The following is a 20,108-nucleotide window of genomic DNA, read 5'->3' as shown; positions in this document are numbered from 1 at the left end:
TCGCCTCACCGATTCATCCTGTCCTGACTTCTGACCCTCCTTATCACCAGGGTTTCACGCCACATTTCCAGCATGTTGTCACCATCATGATCTATTACCTTTTAACTACACGTTATGTTAATTTCTCTTCTCTGTCTGACCTGGGCGCTTGACTTTCCTCCTTGCGGGGTCGCCTTTCCAAAAAGTGGCTGATTTTCCCTGCCATATCCGCAATGCTAAAAATCATAAATGTTACTTTGACACAAAGGAAACTTATTTTTAATAAACATGACATGCTTGGATGCAAAACAAAAAAAAACAGCACAGACTAGCTGGAAAAACAAACCATGATTCAATCTGTTTCTTCTGTGTTGCCTCAGGTGTTTCTGCTGCACTACTGTTGATATAGCGCCTCCATCATGGTGCAACACTGCAACTGCAGAGGGACATCCATTGCTTAATCAGCACAGCTGGAGCTTTACGTTGCATTCAGCGAGATTAATCGGTCTGGCTGGGGGCGGCACAGAATTAGCTGAAGGTGGCCGCCACGCAACTTTGAACGCAGAAAAAAAAAACATGCTATGTTCATTAAGGTGTCTATGTGTGGACTTGGCACCAGGACACTTGGCCGCAGTTTAATGATCCACGTTGTGTTTGTATTATCGGATTTGCGGCCACATGTTTTGGCCACTCGGGTGAAGAGGTGGTGAGTTGCCTATGATGCTGGGGGAAGATGCCAGTCTGACCTGGCAGACCCAAATGTATTGTGAGAGTTTGATGGGAGCATCTGGCAGATCCCCTGTGACAAAGAGTTTCAATTCCCGCCTTTGGCAGAGCTTTGCTCATGTTCCGCGCGTCTATTGTTCAGGCAGCTCATCGGAGTTGTGGCCGTGAGGTGGTTGGTGCTTGTCGTGGCGGCAACCCCCAGACCCGCCGATGTACACCGGTGGTAAGGTTTGCCGTCGAGCTAACGGAGGAGTCCTATCAGGCCTTTTTTGGACTCTTCAATTAACTTTTGGAAACTGAGGAATCTAATAGTTGAAACTTTGTAGGTGAAATTCTTTTCCATTCATGGTTGATGTACAGCTTCAGCTGTACAAAGGTCATGGCCATTCGATGTTTGTTTTCGGCATTGCTGCTTATACGCAGTGATTTCTCCAGATCCTCTGAAACCTTTGATGACCAAGGTTGGCCAACCAGTCAGAGACTAAGCCAATTTTTTGGACTGTGTGACTGCAAAGAGCCACATCATACACATGGGCACACATAAACATCACCCCATCCCTTCCTCTCGCATGCACACACACACACACACACACACACACACACACACACACACACACACACACACACACACACACACACACAGACCTCTGCTCAACGAGATTGATTGTAAATGTCACACACCATGACAATGACCACAGGCCAGTCATTTTCAACAATGAATATTGTGTACACTGTCTCACACACACACATCTCAGTTTAACAAAGTCCACAAACAAAAATATAATAATGTCTTTCTTTTACTATGCATGTTGCTTCACGCCTTAGTGCAGGGACTTCTGGCATTCCTTCTCTTGAACAATCCTGTCTACATGGGAGTTGCAGTGGTTACTTACTACTCGGGTCAGTTTGCCACATAGGGCAAAATGTTTTTGACCGAAGATCGACTTTTGAAGCGACCAACCTCCCGCGATCGGGTCTCACGTGCAAGCATATACAGACACACACGCGCACGCACGCCACGATGAGGTACAGCCGTAACATGACCGAAACACAGAGACACACAAATCTTTTTTTCCCGCCATTTCCTCCTCCCACCCCTCGCGGTCAATTTAGGACCAATCTGCTGGCGCCCGGTCAATCACGACCGACGTATTGGGCACCCCGGCCTTAAAATCAGACTTAATTTGCTAACTAGCTTAGCGCTTAGCACCATTGTTTGCTCATGAGCGATGACCAAAAGATCGAAATTCAGTTGTCATCTGACTGGTTGCCCTGTATGTCTATCAAGTAACGGGATTGATGATAGGCTGACATCGTAAATTCTGCTATTCTTTGTTTCGTTTTTTGAATGGCAGCGCCACTGCTGAGGCATTTTCGATACTTGTCATGTACAAGCCCAGGAGCCGCATTCAACCAGCCAAAGAGCCGCATGCGGCTCGCAAGCCACCGGTTGGCTACCACTGATATAGACCTTAGATGCTGAAATCCCTGAATCCCTTGCCAAAAATACATTTAAAAATCCACATTTCAGGTTTACTGTGCCAATAAATACATACATAAATAAAAATACACTTCCTTTGTGCCAATTCCCTAAAGTGGTCCGGGTTGTGATCGCCCTTAATAGCTGCTCGCAACTCTTGTAAAGGTTTTCTTTTTTCCTCACCATGTTCATTCAGGTGCATTATTTGCCATTGACTTGCAGAGTGGTTCACTTGCTTACCTTCCATCCGGGTTGAATGGGATTAGGCATGGCAAGGTATTAGATTCTGAAGGTATGATAACCATGAGCAAAAATATTGCGGTATTAAAATTACAGCTCCATAATGTATTTTTTAACATATTTGAGTACATATTAATATTTTTTCCCCATAGAACACAAAATGCGTTTAAAAAAAATACAATATCTGAAAAATCAAGAAACACGTGTTCAGTTAAAATCAATCTTGTAATGTGAACAGTCTTCTGGTACACATCTGAGTAATTTAGTGTCCCATCACAGACTACTACCCATGTTGTTCTTGAAGGCAAACTAGTACCTGCTGGCACCATTTTTTTTTGTTGTTGTTGTTTTTAGGATAATGTACAGTATATTAATCAACATCGCAAAAAGGTATCTGTGTATGCTGGAGTTTAGGCAATTGGTCTCTCTTGCCTCCCTCTCCTCCTCCCACTTGTTGAACTGCTCATCCCTCCCCCCTCTGCTCAGCTGAGGAGAGAAATAGACACTACTCATCAAAACTTAGGGATGATTGGCTTTCAGGTGACATTTATGGAAAATGTAAAAGGTTTGCGCAACAGTGATGTCATGAAAGTAAGATATTCAAGTGGAAGCCTGCACTGGTGAGTCCCTCATCTCAAACAATTAATTGAAACAAAAGTGGGGACACCACAACAAAAAATGTCAATGTCTCAATAACTTTGCAGTGCACACCTTTACCAGCGGCTTATCAGCGTGATTGAGGTGTAATGTCCTTAAGTGCTGCCTTCATTTATTTGGGTTCAAGCTCTCTGTGGCCAGCATTTTTCGACACAGTTGACACACTAGTCTTTGCTTGTCATCTCCCACTGTCGTCACAGTGAAGCCAAGTGCTACATACGCTTCGTCATATTTCCTTGTCTTAGCTGTCGGGGGACTTTCTGTTCATCTCTCTCCGCCTTTCTTTTCATCTTGTCTCTTGAGGATTTGTTTACTGCACTTCATATCGCCTGCTATGTGCAACAAACAAACAAACAAAAAACCAAAGCGACAGTAGACCCAATACCCCCTGTGCACTCTCTGACAATGAGGGTGCCACTGCCACCTGCTGTAGTGGATGTGCAATTACAACATGTGGCCCACTATTTGAGAACGACTGCCTGAGCAGATGCTTTTATCCTGGACCCCATTTAACACATGAGACAAGACTTATGCAAGGTGGAGAGCAGAGTAAAATTTTATTTTTCTTTTCTTCCTTACAGGAACAGAAAAGTAGTGAACTACTCACAATTCAACGAGTCTGATGATGCAGGTAAGGGTTTTTCTTGCTGTTGTTTTATTTATTTATTTTTTGTCGATTGGTGTGTGTGTGTGTGTGTTTCATGGGTTAATTCAGTGCTTCTCAATTATTGTCTGTCATGCCCTCCCTAGTAAGAAGAAAACATCTTGTGCCCCCCCCCTCCCACGCGACTATAAATAGTATCATTTGCCTATAAAATTGTTATAAGTACATCTCTGCATAACACTATATTCTTATTAACCTATAAGAGAATAAAAAAAGAAATATGGACCAATTTACAACAAAGAATAGCTTTATTAACTGTAACAGAAAAGATTTAAAGTGAATCTGAAATTGGAAAATTAAATTAAATCCTTAATTAAACTGGAAATTTTTTTTGACTGACCATGTCAAACCATATGATACTGAAAAATAAAATTACATCAAATCAATAAATAATAATGCATTCAAACTGATCACCAACATTAACTCAGGAGCACAATATTTAAAAAAACTTTAACCTGCAAAACAAAAATATATAAAATAATTTGTGCACATTATTATTATTTTAGGCGGCCCGGTATCCAGTGGTTAGCACGTCGGCTTCACAGTGCAGAGGTACCGGGTTCGATTCCAGCTCCGGCCTCCCTGTGTGGAGTTTGCATGTTCTCCCCGGGCCTGCGTGGGTTTTCTCCGGGTACTCCGGTTTCCTCCCACATTCCAAAAACATGCGTGGCAGGCTGGCTGATTGAACACTCTAAATTGTCCCTAGGTGTGAGTGTGAGCGTGGATGGTTGTTCGTTTCTGTGTGCCCTGCGATTGGATGGCAACCGATTCAGGGTGTCCCCTGCCTACTGCCCGGAGACAGCTGGGATAGGCTCCAGCACCCCCCGCGACCCTAGTGAGGATCAAGCGGTTCGGAAGATGAATGAATGAATGAATATTATTATTTTTTTAATCAAAGATGATGTCTGAATTAATGGCTACAATGAGCACATTTGCAATGCACTGCTTTTCGAAGCGAGGTTTGAAGCAGGACACAGCAACTCTCGGCTCCTGCTCAATGTGTCGCCGGGACCTGTATTTTAGTTAATTGAAATAGCAGTCACAAAGCGGGATGATTGTTGGCAATATTTGGCACGTTTTCGCTGAAAAAAACTCAAGCGGCTTATCAGCGTGATTGGGGTGTAATGTCTTTTAAGTGACGCCTTAATTTATTTGGCTTCATACTGTCCGTTACCGTTTTTGGACACAGTAAACACACCGATCTTTCCCTGTCTGCCACCATAGTCACACAGTGAAGCCAAGCGCTACATACGCCCGGCCATATTTCCTCCCTTCAAATTCTCCCTGCGCAAACTCTGCCAATGAGAGCGCCACTGTCCCCTAATGTAGTAGAGGTGCCACTGCACTTCATTCTAGGACAGTAAAAAAAATTAATCAATAAAATAAAAAAATAAAAAAGCATGTTCCCCGAGGTCAAACACGCCCCCCTTGACGGAGCCTCGGGGCGCGCCCCTCTATTTGAGAGACACTGGGTTAATTGAACACTCTAAATCAGGGGCACCCAATAAGTCGATCGCAATGGACTGGTAGCTCGCAGTCTGGTCCCAAGTCAATCGCAAGGGGTGTAGGGGGGAACAACCCAAAACGTTTGTGTGTCTGTGTGCGTGTTATTGTTCTGATGTATTTTTATTTTAGTGCACACTGCACCCTATCGTTCTCACTTTCACAAAAACTACCATGATTTCCGGACTTTAGAGTGCACCTGATTATAAGACGCACCATCTACATTTTTGAAGGAAAAAACATTTTGTACACAAACAAGCAGCACCTGTCTATAAGCAGCAAGTGCCCACATTGTAACATGAGATATTTACAAAGAAAGACGGTACACAGAATGCATTTTCAAAGTTTTAATAACATCTCTTAACTTTTCTTTTCAAATAGTGCCTGTAACGCAGCATCACCACGGCAGTAAAACAGCAAAAACAAGGCTGGTTTAAAAAAACAAACAACAACAACACAGAACTCACTGTTTGCCATCGGGTAATGCTTTTTTTTTTCGATGAAAAAAAAATCCTAGCTTGCCGTAACACCCGGTCAACCATTGCTCCATTCGGCTTTCTACCATCTACGATTTCGTGTCAACTTTCACGATTCTGTCTTTCTGGAGTTTTTTTTTGGGGGGGGGGGCATAGTAATCCTTGGTGGATGCAGTATAGCCCAAAACACAGGTCAAATGCACCCTCTCATGGGCGGTTGTTTTCAGCGTGACAGATGATAGCGTCTTCCTCGATACGTATATATCAACTTGTCTCACTCTTACCTTTTATGCTCGAGGACTCAGTAGAAAAATCTTTATATAGACCACTTGATTAAATAAGCCGCAGAATTGAACGCGTGTGACAAAAGTCGCGGCTTATCATCCGGAAATTACGGAACTAAAAAAACTTTTAAAAGCAGGTAACCCTTAACATGGCCTGCATCACTGGAAGTTGTCAGTGGTCAGCAGTCTGCAATTGCAGCCTGCGATCAGAGCTGTTGCAATACAGTACATCTTTTTTTATTATTATTCCTATTTAAACTTTATTTCCTGTCCAATTCACTGAGGGCACTGGCAAAGAATTGAAATCTGGAGTGCCAGGAGAAACATTTTTAAACGGTACATGTGAGCTACAATCGTTAACATCCTGCAAAAGTGCGTCCCATGCCTCCGCATCAGGTCTCGAGAAAGGTAGGCAGTGATTTACTTTTCACAAAACCACAAACTCTGTCTACTTTATTTTTCAATTTTGTTCATCTTAGGGGCCGTTATGGCTGGTGCTCATCATGGCATGCGTGTGTAAGTGCGTGCGTATGCGCGCATGTGCGGTAGCAGGTCGATTACGAGACATTGGTTGATCGACAAGTCAATCTTTGGTCAAAAAAAGTTGGGTACCCCTGCTCTGAGTTGTCCTTCGATGTAAATGTGAGCGCCCAACCCTAGTGAGGATAAGCGGAATAGATGGATATGGAATCTAATTATATAGATTTTGATCATATATGTTGTTTCTCTGTAGATGAAGAATATGGTGACTCTAAACCCAAGAAGGTCCGTCCTGCACACCGAGAGCTGAAGCACAAGAGCTCAAAGAATTCACAGGATGAAAGGTAAGTACGAATTGGGGCTGGATAAATGTTTTTGTGGAATGCTTTACGACAGGTTTATGCAATATTTTATGTTGGTTGATCCATCCCACCCTCAACTCTTTTGGCCCTTTCTGAGATCGGGTGTTCTCATAGTAGTAGTAGTATGGCCACAGGCCACGTTGAATGCGCAATTAATCAGCCCATTTATTGTGTATGTGAGGCAAGGTCAGCGCCAACCACGTACATTAAACCAGTCCGTGGAGCAAGAAAGGTTGAGGACCACTGCTTTAGCTCACTCCAGTGCATCAGTGTGATGATCTCCTTTGCTACCTCAGGAGCATAAAAACCTGCTGCGATATATGGGGACAATGAATTCTGCTGGATTTGAATCCAATTGAGATGCTGTGGTGTGACCTTAAATGGGCAGTTCATGCTAGAAAACCTCCAATATGGCGGAGTTGAAGCAATTCAGCAAAGAACAGTGGGCCAAAATTACTCCACAGCGTTGTGAAAGACTCATCGCCAAATTACCACAAACGCTTGATTTCAGTTATTCCTGCCAAGGGTGGCGCAACCCATTACAGTATTAGGTTACAATTACAATTACTTTTTCGCATCGGGACAGCTAGTTTCTGATTTTTTTTTTTGTATGTTTAAATAAATGAAAGGTATTTAGAAACTGGATTTTGTATTTCCTTGGGTTGTGTCAGTGTGATATTAAAATTGGTTTGATGAACTGAAATCTTTGTGTGACAAATTTGCAAAGAACAAATCCGATTGGGGCAAATACTTTTTCACAGCACTTTATATACACCTCCTGGGGGCATGTCTTTAGCGTCCTCTTTCACGCCTACCCTTCCCCTTCAACCAGCGCAAGCTGTCCTAAGTCACGTCTGCCTTTCCTCTTTATAAGCAGCGTGTCGGCAGGCGAAGCGTTCGTCGAAGTCACAGATTTTGGAACTCGGTGTGCACATTATTCTGCACCCTGTCCATTTCAGAGAAAATTTAAGGTGTTAGTGCGCCTGACGGTCATGAAAATACGGTATATTTTGGGGCCGATTGATCCGTTATTTTCACATGAGCGATGTATTTACAATGATTTTGCTCATTTCCAGGGGGTGGTTTTAAAGCCGTGGGTTTTTCATTGATTTTGAATTGAAAATGCAAGCTAATATCAAATTTCTGGTTTCATTAAAAAAAAAATCATTTGAGCTTCTTTATGAAAAATGGACCATCCTGGCCGGATGATCCCTTTAAATTGCAAAACATTTTTCCGCCATAATCACCCAGCCCTACCAAGCACATAATGTTTAAACTGGCATGTAATGTTTAATCTTTGGATTATTTGGTCACTTTGTGATCTTTAAAACCGATCTTTATGCCGGAATCCCAGTTCAGTTGAACATCATGTGATTGGGCCCGATTTCTGATCATGTGATCAGATCCAGGCATCCCGTGTGCATGCATGCGTCTGTCTGTCAGTCTGTCTCTATGGATGCACGCATTATATTGTTTCGTATTACACAAACCATATTGTTACGTTTTGTCACTTTGAGATATTTTCCCCTTTTACTTCACAGTTCAAAATGGTCTTTCATGGGAACCTTTTTGCAAAGCTCAATAGTTTGACCCAAATCAATGCTATAATTGTTAAATAAGGATCAATGATAATTTGCCTCCATTGCATCAACTTGGCAGAGTAATTCAAGTGAATGTATTATCATTTAAAAATGCTTAATTACCAAGTTGTTGATGATTTTAATTCACACATACATCTTGACCCCCCCCCCCCCCCCCCCCCCCCCCCCCACCTTGATTCTTGGTTTCAGTGAGGACTCTGAGGACAAACTCTCCAAATCCAAAAATGATTCTGCTGGTAAGTCCAGCTAAGCTTTGCTTAGGTCAGGGGTGTCAAACTCAGGTCCTGGAGGGCCGCTGTCCGGCATGTTTTCCAAGTCTCCCTGTTGCAACACACCTGATTCAAATGATCAGATCATCAGCAAGCTCTGCGGAAGCCTGACATTGAACCTGTTCATTTGAATTAGGTGTGTTGCAACAGGGAGACTTGGAAAACTTGCAGGACAGCGGCCCTCCAGGACCTGAGTTTGACACCTATCGCTTAGGTATTTGCAAAGCAGTAACAAACTGTCACAGGGAGAGCTGCATATGGACTTCAATGTTCTTACAGATGACCTTGGTAGTGACGACGAAGAGAATGACTTTGGCGAGGAAGAGGAAGATGGAGGAAGTGACTATGAAGAAAAAAAAATCAAAAGAGGAAAGAAACCCAAGATAGAGAAGCCCAGCAGAAGGACACCGAAAAGAAAACGGACCACAGGTAACATATATGAATAGGATTGAATTGAATTAAAAGCTTTACTTTTGTGTGTCATCTGTATGTGACTGACTGCTCTGACAAGCATTCATATTTATGAGAATCACTTTCCGTTACCATGACTTCAAAACAGACAAGATGGCGCCAACGCAAAGAGGCGCCTTGGTGATGCACGCTGTAGTGTAGACTTTTTGTCATTTTCGTTCGTTTTTAACAACTCTACACCGCTTACTCACACGAGGCAAGACTTACTAATCACGGAGTCTCCTCTGCCTTTTTTCGCCAACTTTCACAAATCCACAGTTTGTTTTCTGAGATAATAGCCGGCAGAGCGGCTGTACTTTGCAGACCATAGAGGCGACACCAGACGAGGAAGGCCAAGATAGTCAGCGTGCTAGTTAAGTTCCAATAGGGTTTTCAATCTCCATTCGCCACATCACTGATGATGAGTTGAAATGGAGTATGGCTTGATAAATATTTCCCATATTCCCCAATCCGGCAAAGGACTAATTTGTCTAAAATTTCCCCGGCATAACCTACGTCGAAAGCCATGGCTACGCAGTACAAATGTCCATATGCAAATAATCCCACAATTTTCTTTGTGGCCAGTTATTCATATGATTGGTTAGAGTATGAACACATTACTTGTCAAAGTCTAAAAAAACAAACAAAAAACAACCCAGCTTGTCAATCTGATGACGCAAGCTTTTATTTTGACATTGACCCTCGTGGCGCTTTATATAGTAACCTATGGACCACCATCTCAGTCCTGCTGTGTTGTGGTTCCAGTGGGCCGTCAAAATGTCTCTAGGCGAAAGCAGTTGGCAGTGCAAAAAACATTGGCCACATCGCTGCCCCTGAGAACTCTGCTAAATTAGCTAGTTGATCACAGGGTCCCATACTGGAAGTCAAACGTGGACAATTAATTTGTCAAAGGCCATTCAAGAAACTGAGATGGCGTTCAAGAAACTGAAATGGTGATGGAAAGCCACACCAATATGCTACCTTAATTGTGTTGAATATGAGTTTAATCGCGGGTATTTGTGTGGTCTATGTTGTAATTAGGAAACAAAACTAAAAAAGAAATTCAATCAGTTACATTAAAATAACATTTACCGCGAAGGTTTGCGAGTGTTAGCGAGTTTAAACAAATTTTTTTTGGGGTCAGGTTCTTTAAAAGTTGCAAAGATGTTCACGAACAAATTTTCTTGTTTCCATCAAATTTTGAACGCGTGTGTGTGTGTATAATATATATATATATATATATATATATATATATATATATATATATGTACACATGTATATGTGTGTGTGTGTGTGTGTGTGTTATATATGTGTGTGTATATATATGTGTATATACAGTATATATTTGTGTGTATGTATATATATATATATATATATATATATATATGTATGTATGTACTGTATGTCTATATATGTATGTGTGTGTGTGTGTATGTATGTATGTATGTATGTATGTACAAATACAAATTTTTTTGAGAGCTTGCTCGTGTTCTTTTCACATTGTTTAAGTGGCTTCCCTCAGGGCACGGGGTGCGGTATGTGGTTGTGGGAGTGAAAGAAGGAAGTATATATTTATTCCATGAGTGATTCTTCTGCTAAACTCCGATCCCTCACTTCTCCAGCATAGTGCCATCTTAGTGCGTCAATCATGCTATGTTGGAATTAATGTGCTTTATGCATTATTTGTGTGACTGGAACTCTGTTACCCGCCGCACCTTGTAATTGTCCTCTGGGAATAAATAAAGTGATTGATTGACAGCAACCTCCCAGAACAAGAACCACCAGTGGCAGAAATCCAAACAAGAGGGTTGAAGATGAAAAGATGGACAGCACCAAGGTCGACATTCATGCCGACTGGCTAAAGATGCTAACTCCTCCATTGTACTACCGGCCTATAACCTTTCTCAGCACCACATGGAAGCTCCTATCAGGCATCAGAACGGCTTGCTCAGGATCCATATCAACGCCTGCTTGTCGAGTTACCTGACCTCGCAAAGCCCACACTCTCGGCAGCTGTGGCTAAGCACAGCATGGAGCACCACATCACTACTGCAGGCCCCCTGGACTTCTGCGCCCACCTCGTGGGGGCCACCATTTTTTCTATCGTGAACCTGCTGCGCGGGTACCATCAGATACCAGTACACCGGCAGGTTGTGCCCAAGATGGCTCTCATCACACCCTTCATCCTTTTTGAATTCTTGCGGATGCCTATTGGCCTCAAAGGGGCAGTGTAGATAGTTCAGCACCCTGTGGAATGACTGCGTGACATACCTTTCTTGTTTGTCAACTTGGATGAAATCCTGGTGCCCAGCATAGATGCAGAGGAACACCTGACACCCACCTGCTCTACAGATGAGTCAACGAGCATGGCTTAATCATCAGTGCAGCCAAATGCCACTTCACTTTTAAAAGCACTTACTTTCCTCAGGCACCATGTCACGCCACAGGGAGTTGGCCCTCTTCCTTGTATGAAGGTCTGTGGGGAAAAGGGTCCAAGGATTAAGTGGACTGCTCCCCGTGGATGGACAAGCTTTCAAGTCCGACAAGGCTGCGTTGGCCAACGCAGCTCTGCTGGCGCACCTATCACCCTCTATTCTAGTTGTCCTCACGACAGACGTGCTTGAGGTCCTAGATGGTAAATGGGCTGTTACATCTCTACTTTTCTACCTGGGGTACTCAAAGCGCTTTACTCTGTTTACCACATTTACCTTCTGATGATGCAGCATCAGGAGCAATGGGGGGTCAGTATCTTGCTCAAGGACACTTATACATGGTTGCAATGGCCAGGGATCGAACCACCTCCGGGTTGGGAAACGACCACTACGCCATGCCACCCTCGGCCTTTTCCTCGCCACCTGACACTTCCAATTCCTCTTTTTTCACTGTCTAAATGGACTACAAACCAAACACAATTGCCATGGTCCGAACCTCGGAACCGTGGTCATGTCAACAGCAATGTCTGCTTGTTGCCAGCTGACCTCACCTCTGATCGGGTTCCACAGTTCACATCAGAGTTCTGGACAACAGGTTTACATGGTTTACGGTCAGCCACTGCATATCTCACGGGAGCTCCTCCCAGATGCCGTAGCGCTCTGGTATACAACCTCTCACTGGGATGTGTTCCAGGGGGTTGGCGCCGTTTTTGTCCCCGTTCTGTTTTATGTGCCAGCGGTCCAACCTTCAGCCAAATATGCCTTAATCTGCCATTGAACCCTGCAACAGCCCCGCTATGAGGGATCCTTCCGGGTGGTAGAGGCAGGGGCTCAGAGCTTTTGGACATTGGAGGTAAGTCAGATCGGGTCAAGATAGATGGACTTAAGCCTGCTCATGTGGATGTCGTTGCACAACTGCAGTTGTCCCAACCACCACGGCGGTGGCGCCCGCCCTCTGTAGTCTCCGAAATAAGCCCTGACCCCTGACCCTTCCTCCGTTTTGGCCACTTGTGCCACACTCCACCGCATTGACTGTTCTTCTTGGCATTGTTCATTATTGCCCGTTTGATTGTGCACTTTGTTATGGTGAATTCTGGGGGTACCTGTGTGGCGACTCACAAGGGTGAGACACCCCCTGACCTTGCACTTTTAAGGGAGTTGACTTTGTTCGAGGGGATGATAGACTTGAAAGACTTGGTACTTACCCTGTAAACAATATGTTCTGTCTAGAGAGTGAAGGAGACATCACTCTCATTTGTCTCCTCATCTTTTACCCCATCTCCACAAAGCAGTATTTTATTTATTTAGTTTTTACTTTAGCAGCTGACCGAACTCCATCCCTGGCTGATATCATTCAGCGCATGTTATGAGAGTAGAGTAAGGCCCCTCTCCCACTGAGGGGGCAGAAAAATCCACGTTCACGTCAGGGTTTGTTGAAGGTCGCAACTGTTTGCCGAATATTCGATCGCGAGTGGGTTTTTTTTTGGGGGGGGGGGTTTCTTGTTGCAAAGAAATTTTGAGGTTTAAAATGTCCTTGTGACAAAGTACAGGTGCACATTTGCGACCTTGAGCGAACCCTGATGAACACAACATTCGCTGCCTTTGAAATCACTCACATTTGTCCGCCGCTCATTGGGATAGGGGCCTAAGAATGAAAAATGTACACTAATTGTGCAATATTGGTTCACACGGTTATGCAAGGTACATCATGGTATATTTAAAGAATTCTTAGTATATTTTTAAATAAATACTACAATCATCTGTAATAATAAACAGAGGAGTAAACATTGGCGCTCCAACATTTGTCCTTTGCCAGTGGCTGGGCCGCCTGTCAAACCTTGGTTTTCGAACGTCTCTGTTCTCGACCAAATCGGTTTTCGACCAAAAATTTCGAGTTTTTTATGCCTCGGATTATGGACGAAATTCGGTTCTCGACCACACTGAGCGCACTTGAATGCGCCATTCAACTTCCTTGCATGAGGAAGTGACGTTTCCTTGGGTTGACGAAGAAGTGACGCCTCTGTTGTGAGAAGACGTGTTCAATCGATCTTTTTTTTTTGAAAAAGAAAGAGCGTCCATTGTGAGCAGACGTGTTCAAAGATTTAAAAAAAAAGAGCGTCCATTGTAAGCAGACGTGTTCAATAAAGATTTTTTTAAAAAGCAGACATGTTTGTTGAGATCGACGCAAATTGGACTGTTATTTCTGCATGGCGCCAAAGAAAGCAAGTGGAAGGAGTAAAGCTGCTGAAAAAAAGGAAAATAGTGCGCAAAACTATTGAATTTGAGAAAGGTTTGATCATGAAATATGAATCAGGTGTGCATGTGTCTGTGTTGGCCAAGGAGTTCGGCATGCCGAAATCAGTAGCATCCTAAAAAAGAAAGACCATCATAAAGTCGGTGATGTGGCTAAAGGATCTCGTGTGTTTAGTGAACAAAGGCCACAAATATGAGAGGAAGTGGAGAAACGTTTGCTTATTTTCATAAATGAGAAACAGCTAGCAGGGGACAGACAGTCTTGGCCAAGATACGGTTTGTGGCAAAACAAGACAATTGTATGGAGATTTGATTTAAAAAAAAAGGATCCTAGCATTGCTCCTGAGGAGTTAGATTTTAAAGCAAGCAGAGGATGGTTTGAAAAGTTGAGGAAAAGAAGTGATTCGTCATGGAGAGGCAGCGAGTTCAGACAAGGAAGCTGCCGAAAACTTTAAAGTTGAATTTGAAAATCTCATCAAGGCTGAGGAATGTCTTCCCCAGCAGACTTTTAATATGGATGAGACTGGACTTGTGTGGATAAAGCGGTTCAGAAAATGGATGGAGGGATGTTACCTCGTACCGTTGCGTAGGATTGCAGACAGAGCGTCCATAGTTACAGCCATTACTTTATATGGTTTACCGTATTTTCACGACCATTCGGCGCACCGTGTTGTTGGGCGCAGTCTCAGTAAGGGGTGCTATTTCTGTATTTGACACATACACAAAACGCACTGTATTATTGGGCGCAGCCAGGCATGGTAAAACATACGCCAGCTTAAACATACGGCATGCATGCACGCACGCTAAAAACACGTTTTTAAAAAGGCAACGGAAGCAAAACTGAGTTCGGTTGTACTTTATTTCGCCATTTTACAATGTACTCACGCGACTGGTACCTGCTAGGGGCGTGCCTTTAGCGTCCTCTTACACGCCCACCCTTCACTCATTGGCGACTGGTACCTGCTAGGGGCGTGCCTTTAGCGTCCTCTTACACGCCCACCCTTCACTCATTGGCGACTGGTACCTGCTAGGGATGTGCCTTTAGCGTCCTGTTACACGCCCACCCTTCGCTCATTGGCGGGCTTCCGCATGCCTGTCGTCACTCACTCCGCCTTTTCTCTATATAAACAGCGTGTCGGCCAGAGGTGCTCTCAGTCGGGCTTTGGAACTCGGCGTATACACTAGGCGCTCTGCATTATAAGGCGTCCTGTCCATTTTGGAGAAAATTTAAGACTTTTAATGGCGCCTTATAGTTGTGAAAATACGGTATATGGTTTATAAATTCAAGGTGTAAAAGAAAGCAATCTACAATTATCACGATGAGAGAGAGAGAGATGTTAAATTTTTATGTTACAATGTTTATGGTAAAATTATTAAAAATAAAACAAAATGTTTGTTGTTTGTTGTTACCTACTCTCTTGTTACACGTGTATACAGGTTATGGCAGTGGTCCTCAACTAGAAAGGCTGTAGGTCCACTTTTTTTTAATTTTTTATAAGACCAAAGTCCGGTCCCATGCACGGCGGTCATGGGGAGCAGGGCTATATGCCAATTTAGTATGGTCAAGCCAAGCTTATACAAATCAGCACTCCTCACAACCAAACAATGGGGTGCATGAAAATAACAATTATTCACTTTGCCAGTACACAGCAAATAATGAGAGGTATTGTGTTGAGGCAGAGGAACTCTTTTATTTTGTTAAGTTGTGCCTGCTTAATAATAGAAATAGCCCTTTTAGGGAAATAAGGCATTTTTACTTTAACTTTGTTAAACAGTAGTTGTCTTTTTTTCCCTTAATTTAACAAAAGCAAAACAAAATACTCATTTTACCAAAATAAATACTAAACATGAAAACAAAAATATTATTTTCATTTGTACAATTCCCCTTTTCACATCCCCTCTGAAATCACTGAAAAATATATCAGAAGAGGAGTTAAGAACCATTTTAAATACTGACACAAGGGAGCACAGGAATGTGCAGTGCTGTTCTTCCACTAAAGGTGAATGCAATGTCTGAGGCATGCAAATATTATTTGAGGACGCCATTGGGATGTTCATTTACCATGTTGCGGTGTTCTGCTGTTAAACAGCTGCAAAGATCCCCGGGTAGACGAGAGCAAAACTGCACACAATCGAAACAATTCGTCTTGTCTAATTGTCTGTGTGCGGCTCTCCTGTGCTGAAGCTGTGAGCACACTGTGGCGTCGCGCATGCGTCTGTTTCCTGACACAATCATCCATTTTGAATGCGTGACGCTTATGTATGGGCACACCTTAAGTTCAGAGGAGCCAATCAGCGCATCGTATATGCTGACGCTTATGTATGGGCACACCTTAAGTTCAGAGGAGCCAATCAGCGCATCGTTATCACCGACATGCCCTGCTCATGTCGGTTAGTCAAACATTATACACACACAGTCGCGCTGCTGCGTCCTCTGCAATACATCTGTTCGTGCACACAAATAATAAAACGGATAATTTTAACAAGCGATCGCGGTAATGCGCAGATTATAGTCCAAAAATATAAAATGTATAACGTAAAAATCACTTTATAATTTATTATTTTATACAATTTGCCGAGGGTCCGGACAGAGGAGGTCGGCGGTCCGGTCGTGGATCGCGGTTCACCAGTTGAGGGAGACGGGTTTATGGTCTAAAATAGTTGAAAAAATGCTTTAAAAAAAGTTGTTTTCTAGACTTGGAACGGATTAAAATTTTTTTACATTGATTTTAATGGGAAACATGGTTTCGGTTTTCGAACAATTCGGTTTTTGAACAGCTTTCTGGAACGGATTATGGTCGAAAACCGAGGTTTGACTGTATAATGTCAGTCCGTCACTTTAAGCGCGCCAGTCAATCAATCCTTCCTTCCATCGATTTTCTAATCCGCTTTTTCCTCACGAGGGTCCCATTCAGCTCACCCCCATTCACTGAGGTGCTCATGACCCGGTCCACTGTTATAGTGTTTACAAATGTCCAAACTGTATTGTTTAACGTGATTAAAAACATTCCAAACTTTATCCTCATCGTATTTTGTTGAACTAATACAAGTCAAATTAATTCAAGGTTGTCTTCTTTTTAAAGTTATCTAAAATAATTCACCTGTTTTTTAGCCGCTCTTTGTTGCAAAGTTCACACTACAGCAAAATATTTATATATATATCCTGTCAATCTCTGCATCATACGAAAGTACAGTATGTCAAATGAGATGGCTATACATCAGCAAATATGGTCATTCTGTACCCCCTGCCAAAAAAAGGTGTTATCAACCCCTGTATGGTGCAACAAAGTTAGTGTAGAGCCTTTCCAATATTTTTTTGTGTGATTTTTGTAGATTGCAGTGATGACGACAAGGAACTCAGCCGAAAGCGAACAGTACGTCAGGCGGCCTCCAAGGCAGTGTCAAAACAAAGGGAGATCCTTCTGGGTGACGGAGGCAGTGAGGATGAAGAGCATGAAGAACAAGAAGAAGCCTACCTTGATCGTAAGTACCGTACATTACAGTTTGGCCATGTATCAGATATGTAACATATACAAAACATTCAAGCAATCAGCCAAACTTTCAAATGATGGGGTTATTATTATTATTTTTTTTTTTTTGGTGAGATGTTATGGAAAATTGACTTTGTTGATAACTGATAGGTGGGTCTCTGAAGTGTCTGCCCACCCGTCAATGTGAAACAACCAAAAGAATCTTCAGTTCAACAACAGTATTTCTGAATACGTATCTGTGAGCGAGTAGTTTTGACCCGCCACGCCACTGTTGCGTAACAGTAGGGGTGTTCACACAGCAACTTTTACTCCGGTGTAGTACCGAGGCTGCCCCTGTAGAGCATTCACATGTACAAAGTTATACCGATGTAGCCCCTGAAAACAGCTTAAACCGGAGCAAATTTAACCTTGCTCAGGAGGTGGTTTAAAAATTTACTCTGGAGTAAATGCGAGTTTGCGGGGCAGCACCGATATATAATTGGACGTGTGAACGCTACAGGGGTAGACTCGCTACGACGCGTGAGAAGAGTTGATTACATACGGGTATTGAATGCGTTGCTTTCGTGCTCTGTTGTACTTCCGTCATATTTCCTTTCTCTCATCCTTTTACGGTGTCTGATAGACCATAGCGTTGATTTGTCCGGAGAAGTATAAATCATGGTTTTTTTGATGTCACAAACAAGGCGGGGAAAAGGAAGTACACTTTATGCATGCGCATGTTTTATTTCCGTATTATTACTATTGCACGGCCGCAGAAACTGCCGTGTGAACGCAAGTGGGGCTGCCTGCACCGGGGTTAACACGCTTCTCAACTCAATTGTATTTATAAGATAAGATATCCTTTATTTGTCCCACACTGGGGAAATTTACAGCCTACAGCAGCAAGAATGTGGGTAGAAAGAAGAAAGAAGAAAAAAACAAACACCGTTCAATTAAGTGCAATATAAATACAAAATGGATAAGTCGCAGTGCTATTTACAATTGTTTTTCACATTTAATTATTATTATTATTATTATTGTTGTTATTTTTTATTCAGCAGCTTGACAGCAGTTGGGAGGAACGAGCGGCGGTATCTCTCCTTCTTGCAGCGCAGGTGTAACATTCTCTGGCTGAAGGAGCTACCTAGTGCTGTGAGGGTGTGGGAGGGGCTGTCCATCATAGCATTTAGCTTGGTTAGCATCCTTCTGTTGCCCACCTCCTCCATAGTGTCGAGGGAGCAGCCCAGGACAGAACTGGCCTTCCTGACCAGTCGCTCCAGTCTCTTTCTGTCCCGGGCCGAGATGCTGCCTGACCAGCAGACAATGCCATAATGGATGGGCGAGGCCACCACCGAGTTATAGAAAGTCTTAAGGAGTGACCCCTGAACCCCAAAAGACCTCAATTTCCTGAGTAGGAAGAGTCGGCTCTGTCCTTTCCTAATCAGGGTGTCCGTGTTTGTAGACCAGTCCAGTTTGTTGTTCAGAAGAACACCTAGGTACTTGTAGGAGGTCACCCTCTCTATGTCCATACCCATTATGTTCATCGGTGCTGGTGAGGACTGTTTCCTGCAGAAATCCACAACCAACTCCTTAGTTTTCCTAGGGTTGATCTGGAGGAGATTCTGCTGGCACCAGTCCATAAAGTCCATCGTCAGTCCCTTGTACTCCCGATCGTCCCCCTCTGTAATGAGGCCAACAATCGCAGAGTATATAGAGCACTTTCAAACAGCCATCGCTGCATACAAAGTGCTGTACATGGAGCAACTAAGATATATACAACAATAAAGCAATAATTCAGTAACAAAGATTGTAGAAGGCACCAAACAGTAAAATTAAGATCAAAGCTGAGTCATGCTGAGTCAAATGCCAAAAGAATACAAGTGCCTTTCATCGTTGACCTAACCGTAGCAAACAATTTAACAGTTTTCAAAGCCTACAGTTTGGTGTACGTAAAATTAAGAGATCATTTTCCTGAGTATTCTTCTGTTATAATAGACATCAGGAGAGCTCGGATTGGTATACCTGTTGGCCAGTGACTCACAGGGTGTTGGTAGCACTGGAGCCGTGATTTCCAACCACTGGATTGCAAAGACGTCCTCGAACAATCTTTGTTGAATGCAGTGGCGAACCGTGCATTTCAACCTTAGGCCTTCAGTGACGTCACATACATTAACACAATACAGTATAGGCTCGTCAAACAGCACTTAATTTCAGGAGCATTTAAAAACATCAAGTATGCATTCACAATTAAGAGCAGGAAACTAAATTTACAGATATTGTCAAAAATAAAAGGATTTAAAAAAATACTAAATAAAATGCCACCCAAATTACGCTGTGTGATCTTAAACAAGTCTGTCCAATAAATTGCGCAATGTCGCAGTTGCATATAAGACACCAACCAAACAATAACAAAACAAACTATTCTTTGAAAATAAAGTAAACGGATCATTTGCATTTTGAGAATCGGCTACACAACAGCAAATAACTGACGATGTTGAGCAGCTGAGAGTGAACGAACTTTAGTGCACAAAGGTGACTACAATGCGCCATTATAAATTGCAGGTGAGCAGATTTATTTGATACATTTTTGTATCTTTGTCATTTTATTTCGTGACCATTAATTTAATACGAACGAAATAAAATGACAAGAAGAAATGTAAAATAAAATTCATTTACTCACCAATGTAGTGCCTGTTCACTGAGCTGCAGATCTACGCGAGTGTCCCCAAACGTTTTTAAACGCACTGTAGCTTGTAAGTGCCCAGCCGTGCTCTGATGTTTC

General features: G+C 42.9%; 1 protein-coding gene across 1 annotated transcript in view; it reads left to right on the top strand.

Annotated features, from left to right (window-relative positions):
- Nucleotides 1–20,108, top strand: part of nucks1a (nuclear casein kinase and cyclin-dependent kinase substrate 1a) — a 54,447-nt gene that overhangs the window by 17,682 nt on the left and 16,657 nt on the right. The window contains exons 2-6 of the mRNA XM_086117609.1: nt 3,664–3,713; nt 6,743–6,833; nt 8,642–8,688; nt 9,001–9,150; nt 17,190–17,339. Coding sequence (XP_085973735.1) covers nt 3,664–3,713; nt 6,743–6,833; nt 8,642–8,688; nt 9,001–9,150; nt 17,190–17,339 — 488 coding nt within the window. The remainder of the gene's footprint in view (nt 1–3,663; nt 3,714–6,742; nt 6,834–8,641; nt 8,689–9,000; nt 9,151–17,189; nt 17,340–20,108) is intronic.

Source organism: Hippocampus guttulatus, chromosome 8, assembly GCF_054856545.1.
Source record: "Hippocampus guttulatus isolate MCC_2025c chromosome 8, RoL_Hgut_1.0, whole genome shotgun sequence".
Classification (NCBI taxonomy): domain Eukaryota; kingdom Metazoa; phylum Chordata; class Actinopteri; order Syngnathiformes; family Syngnathidae; genus Hippocampus; species Hippocampus guttulatus.
This window is presented reverse-complemented; position numbering and strand designations above follow the sequence as displayed.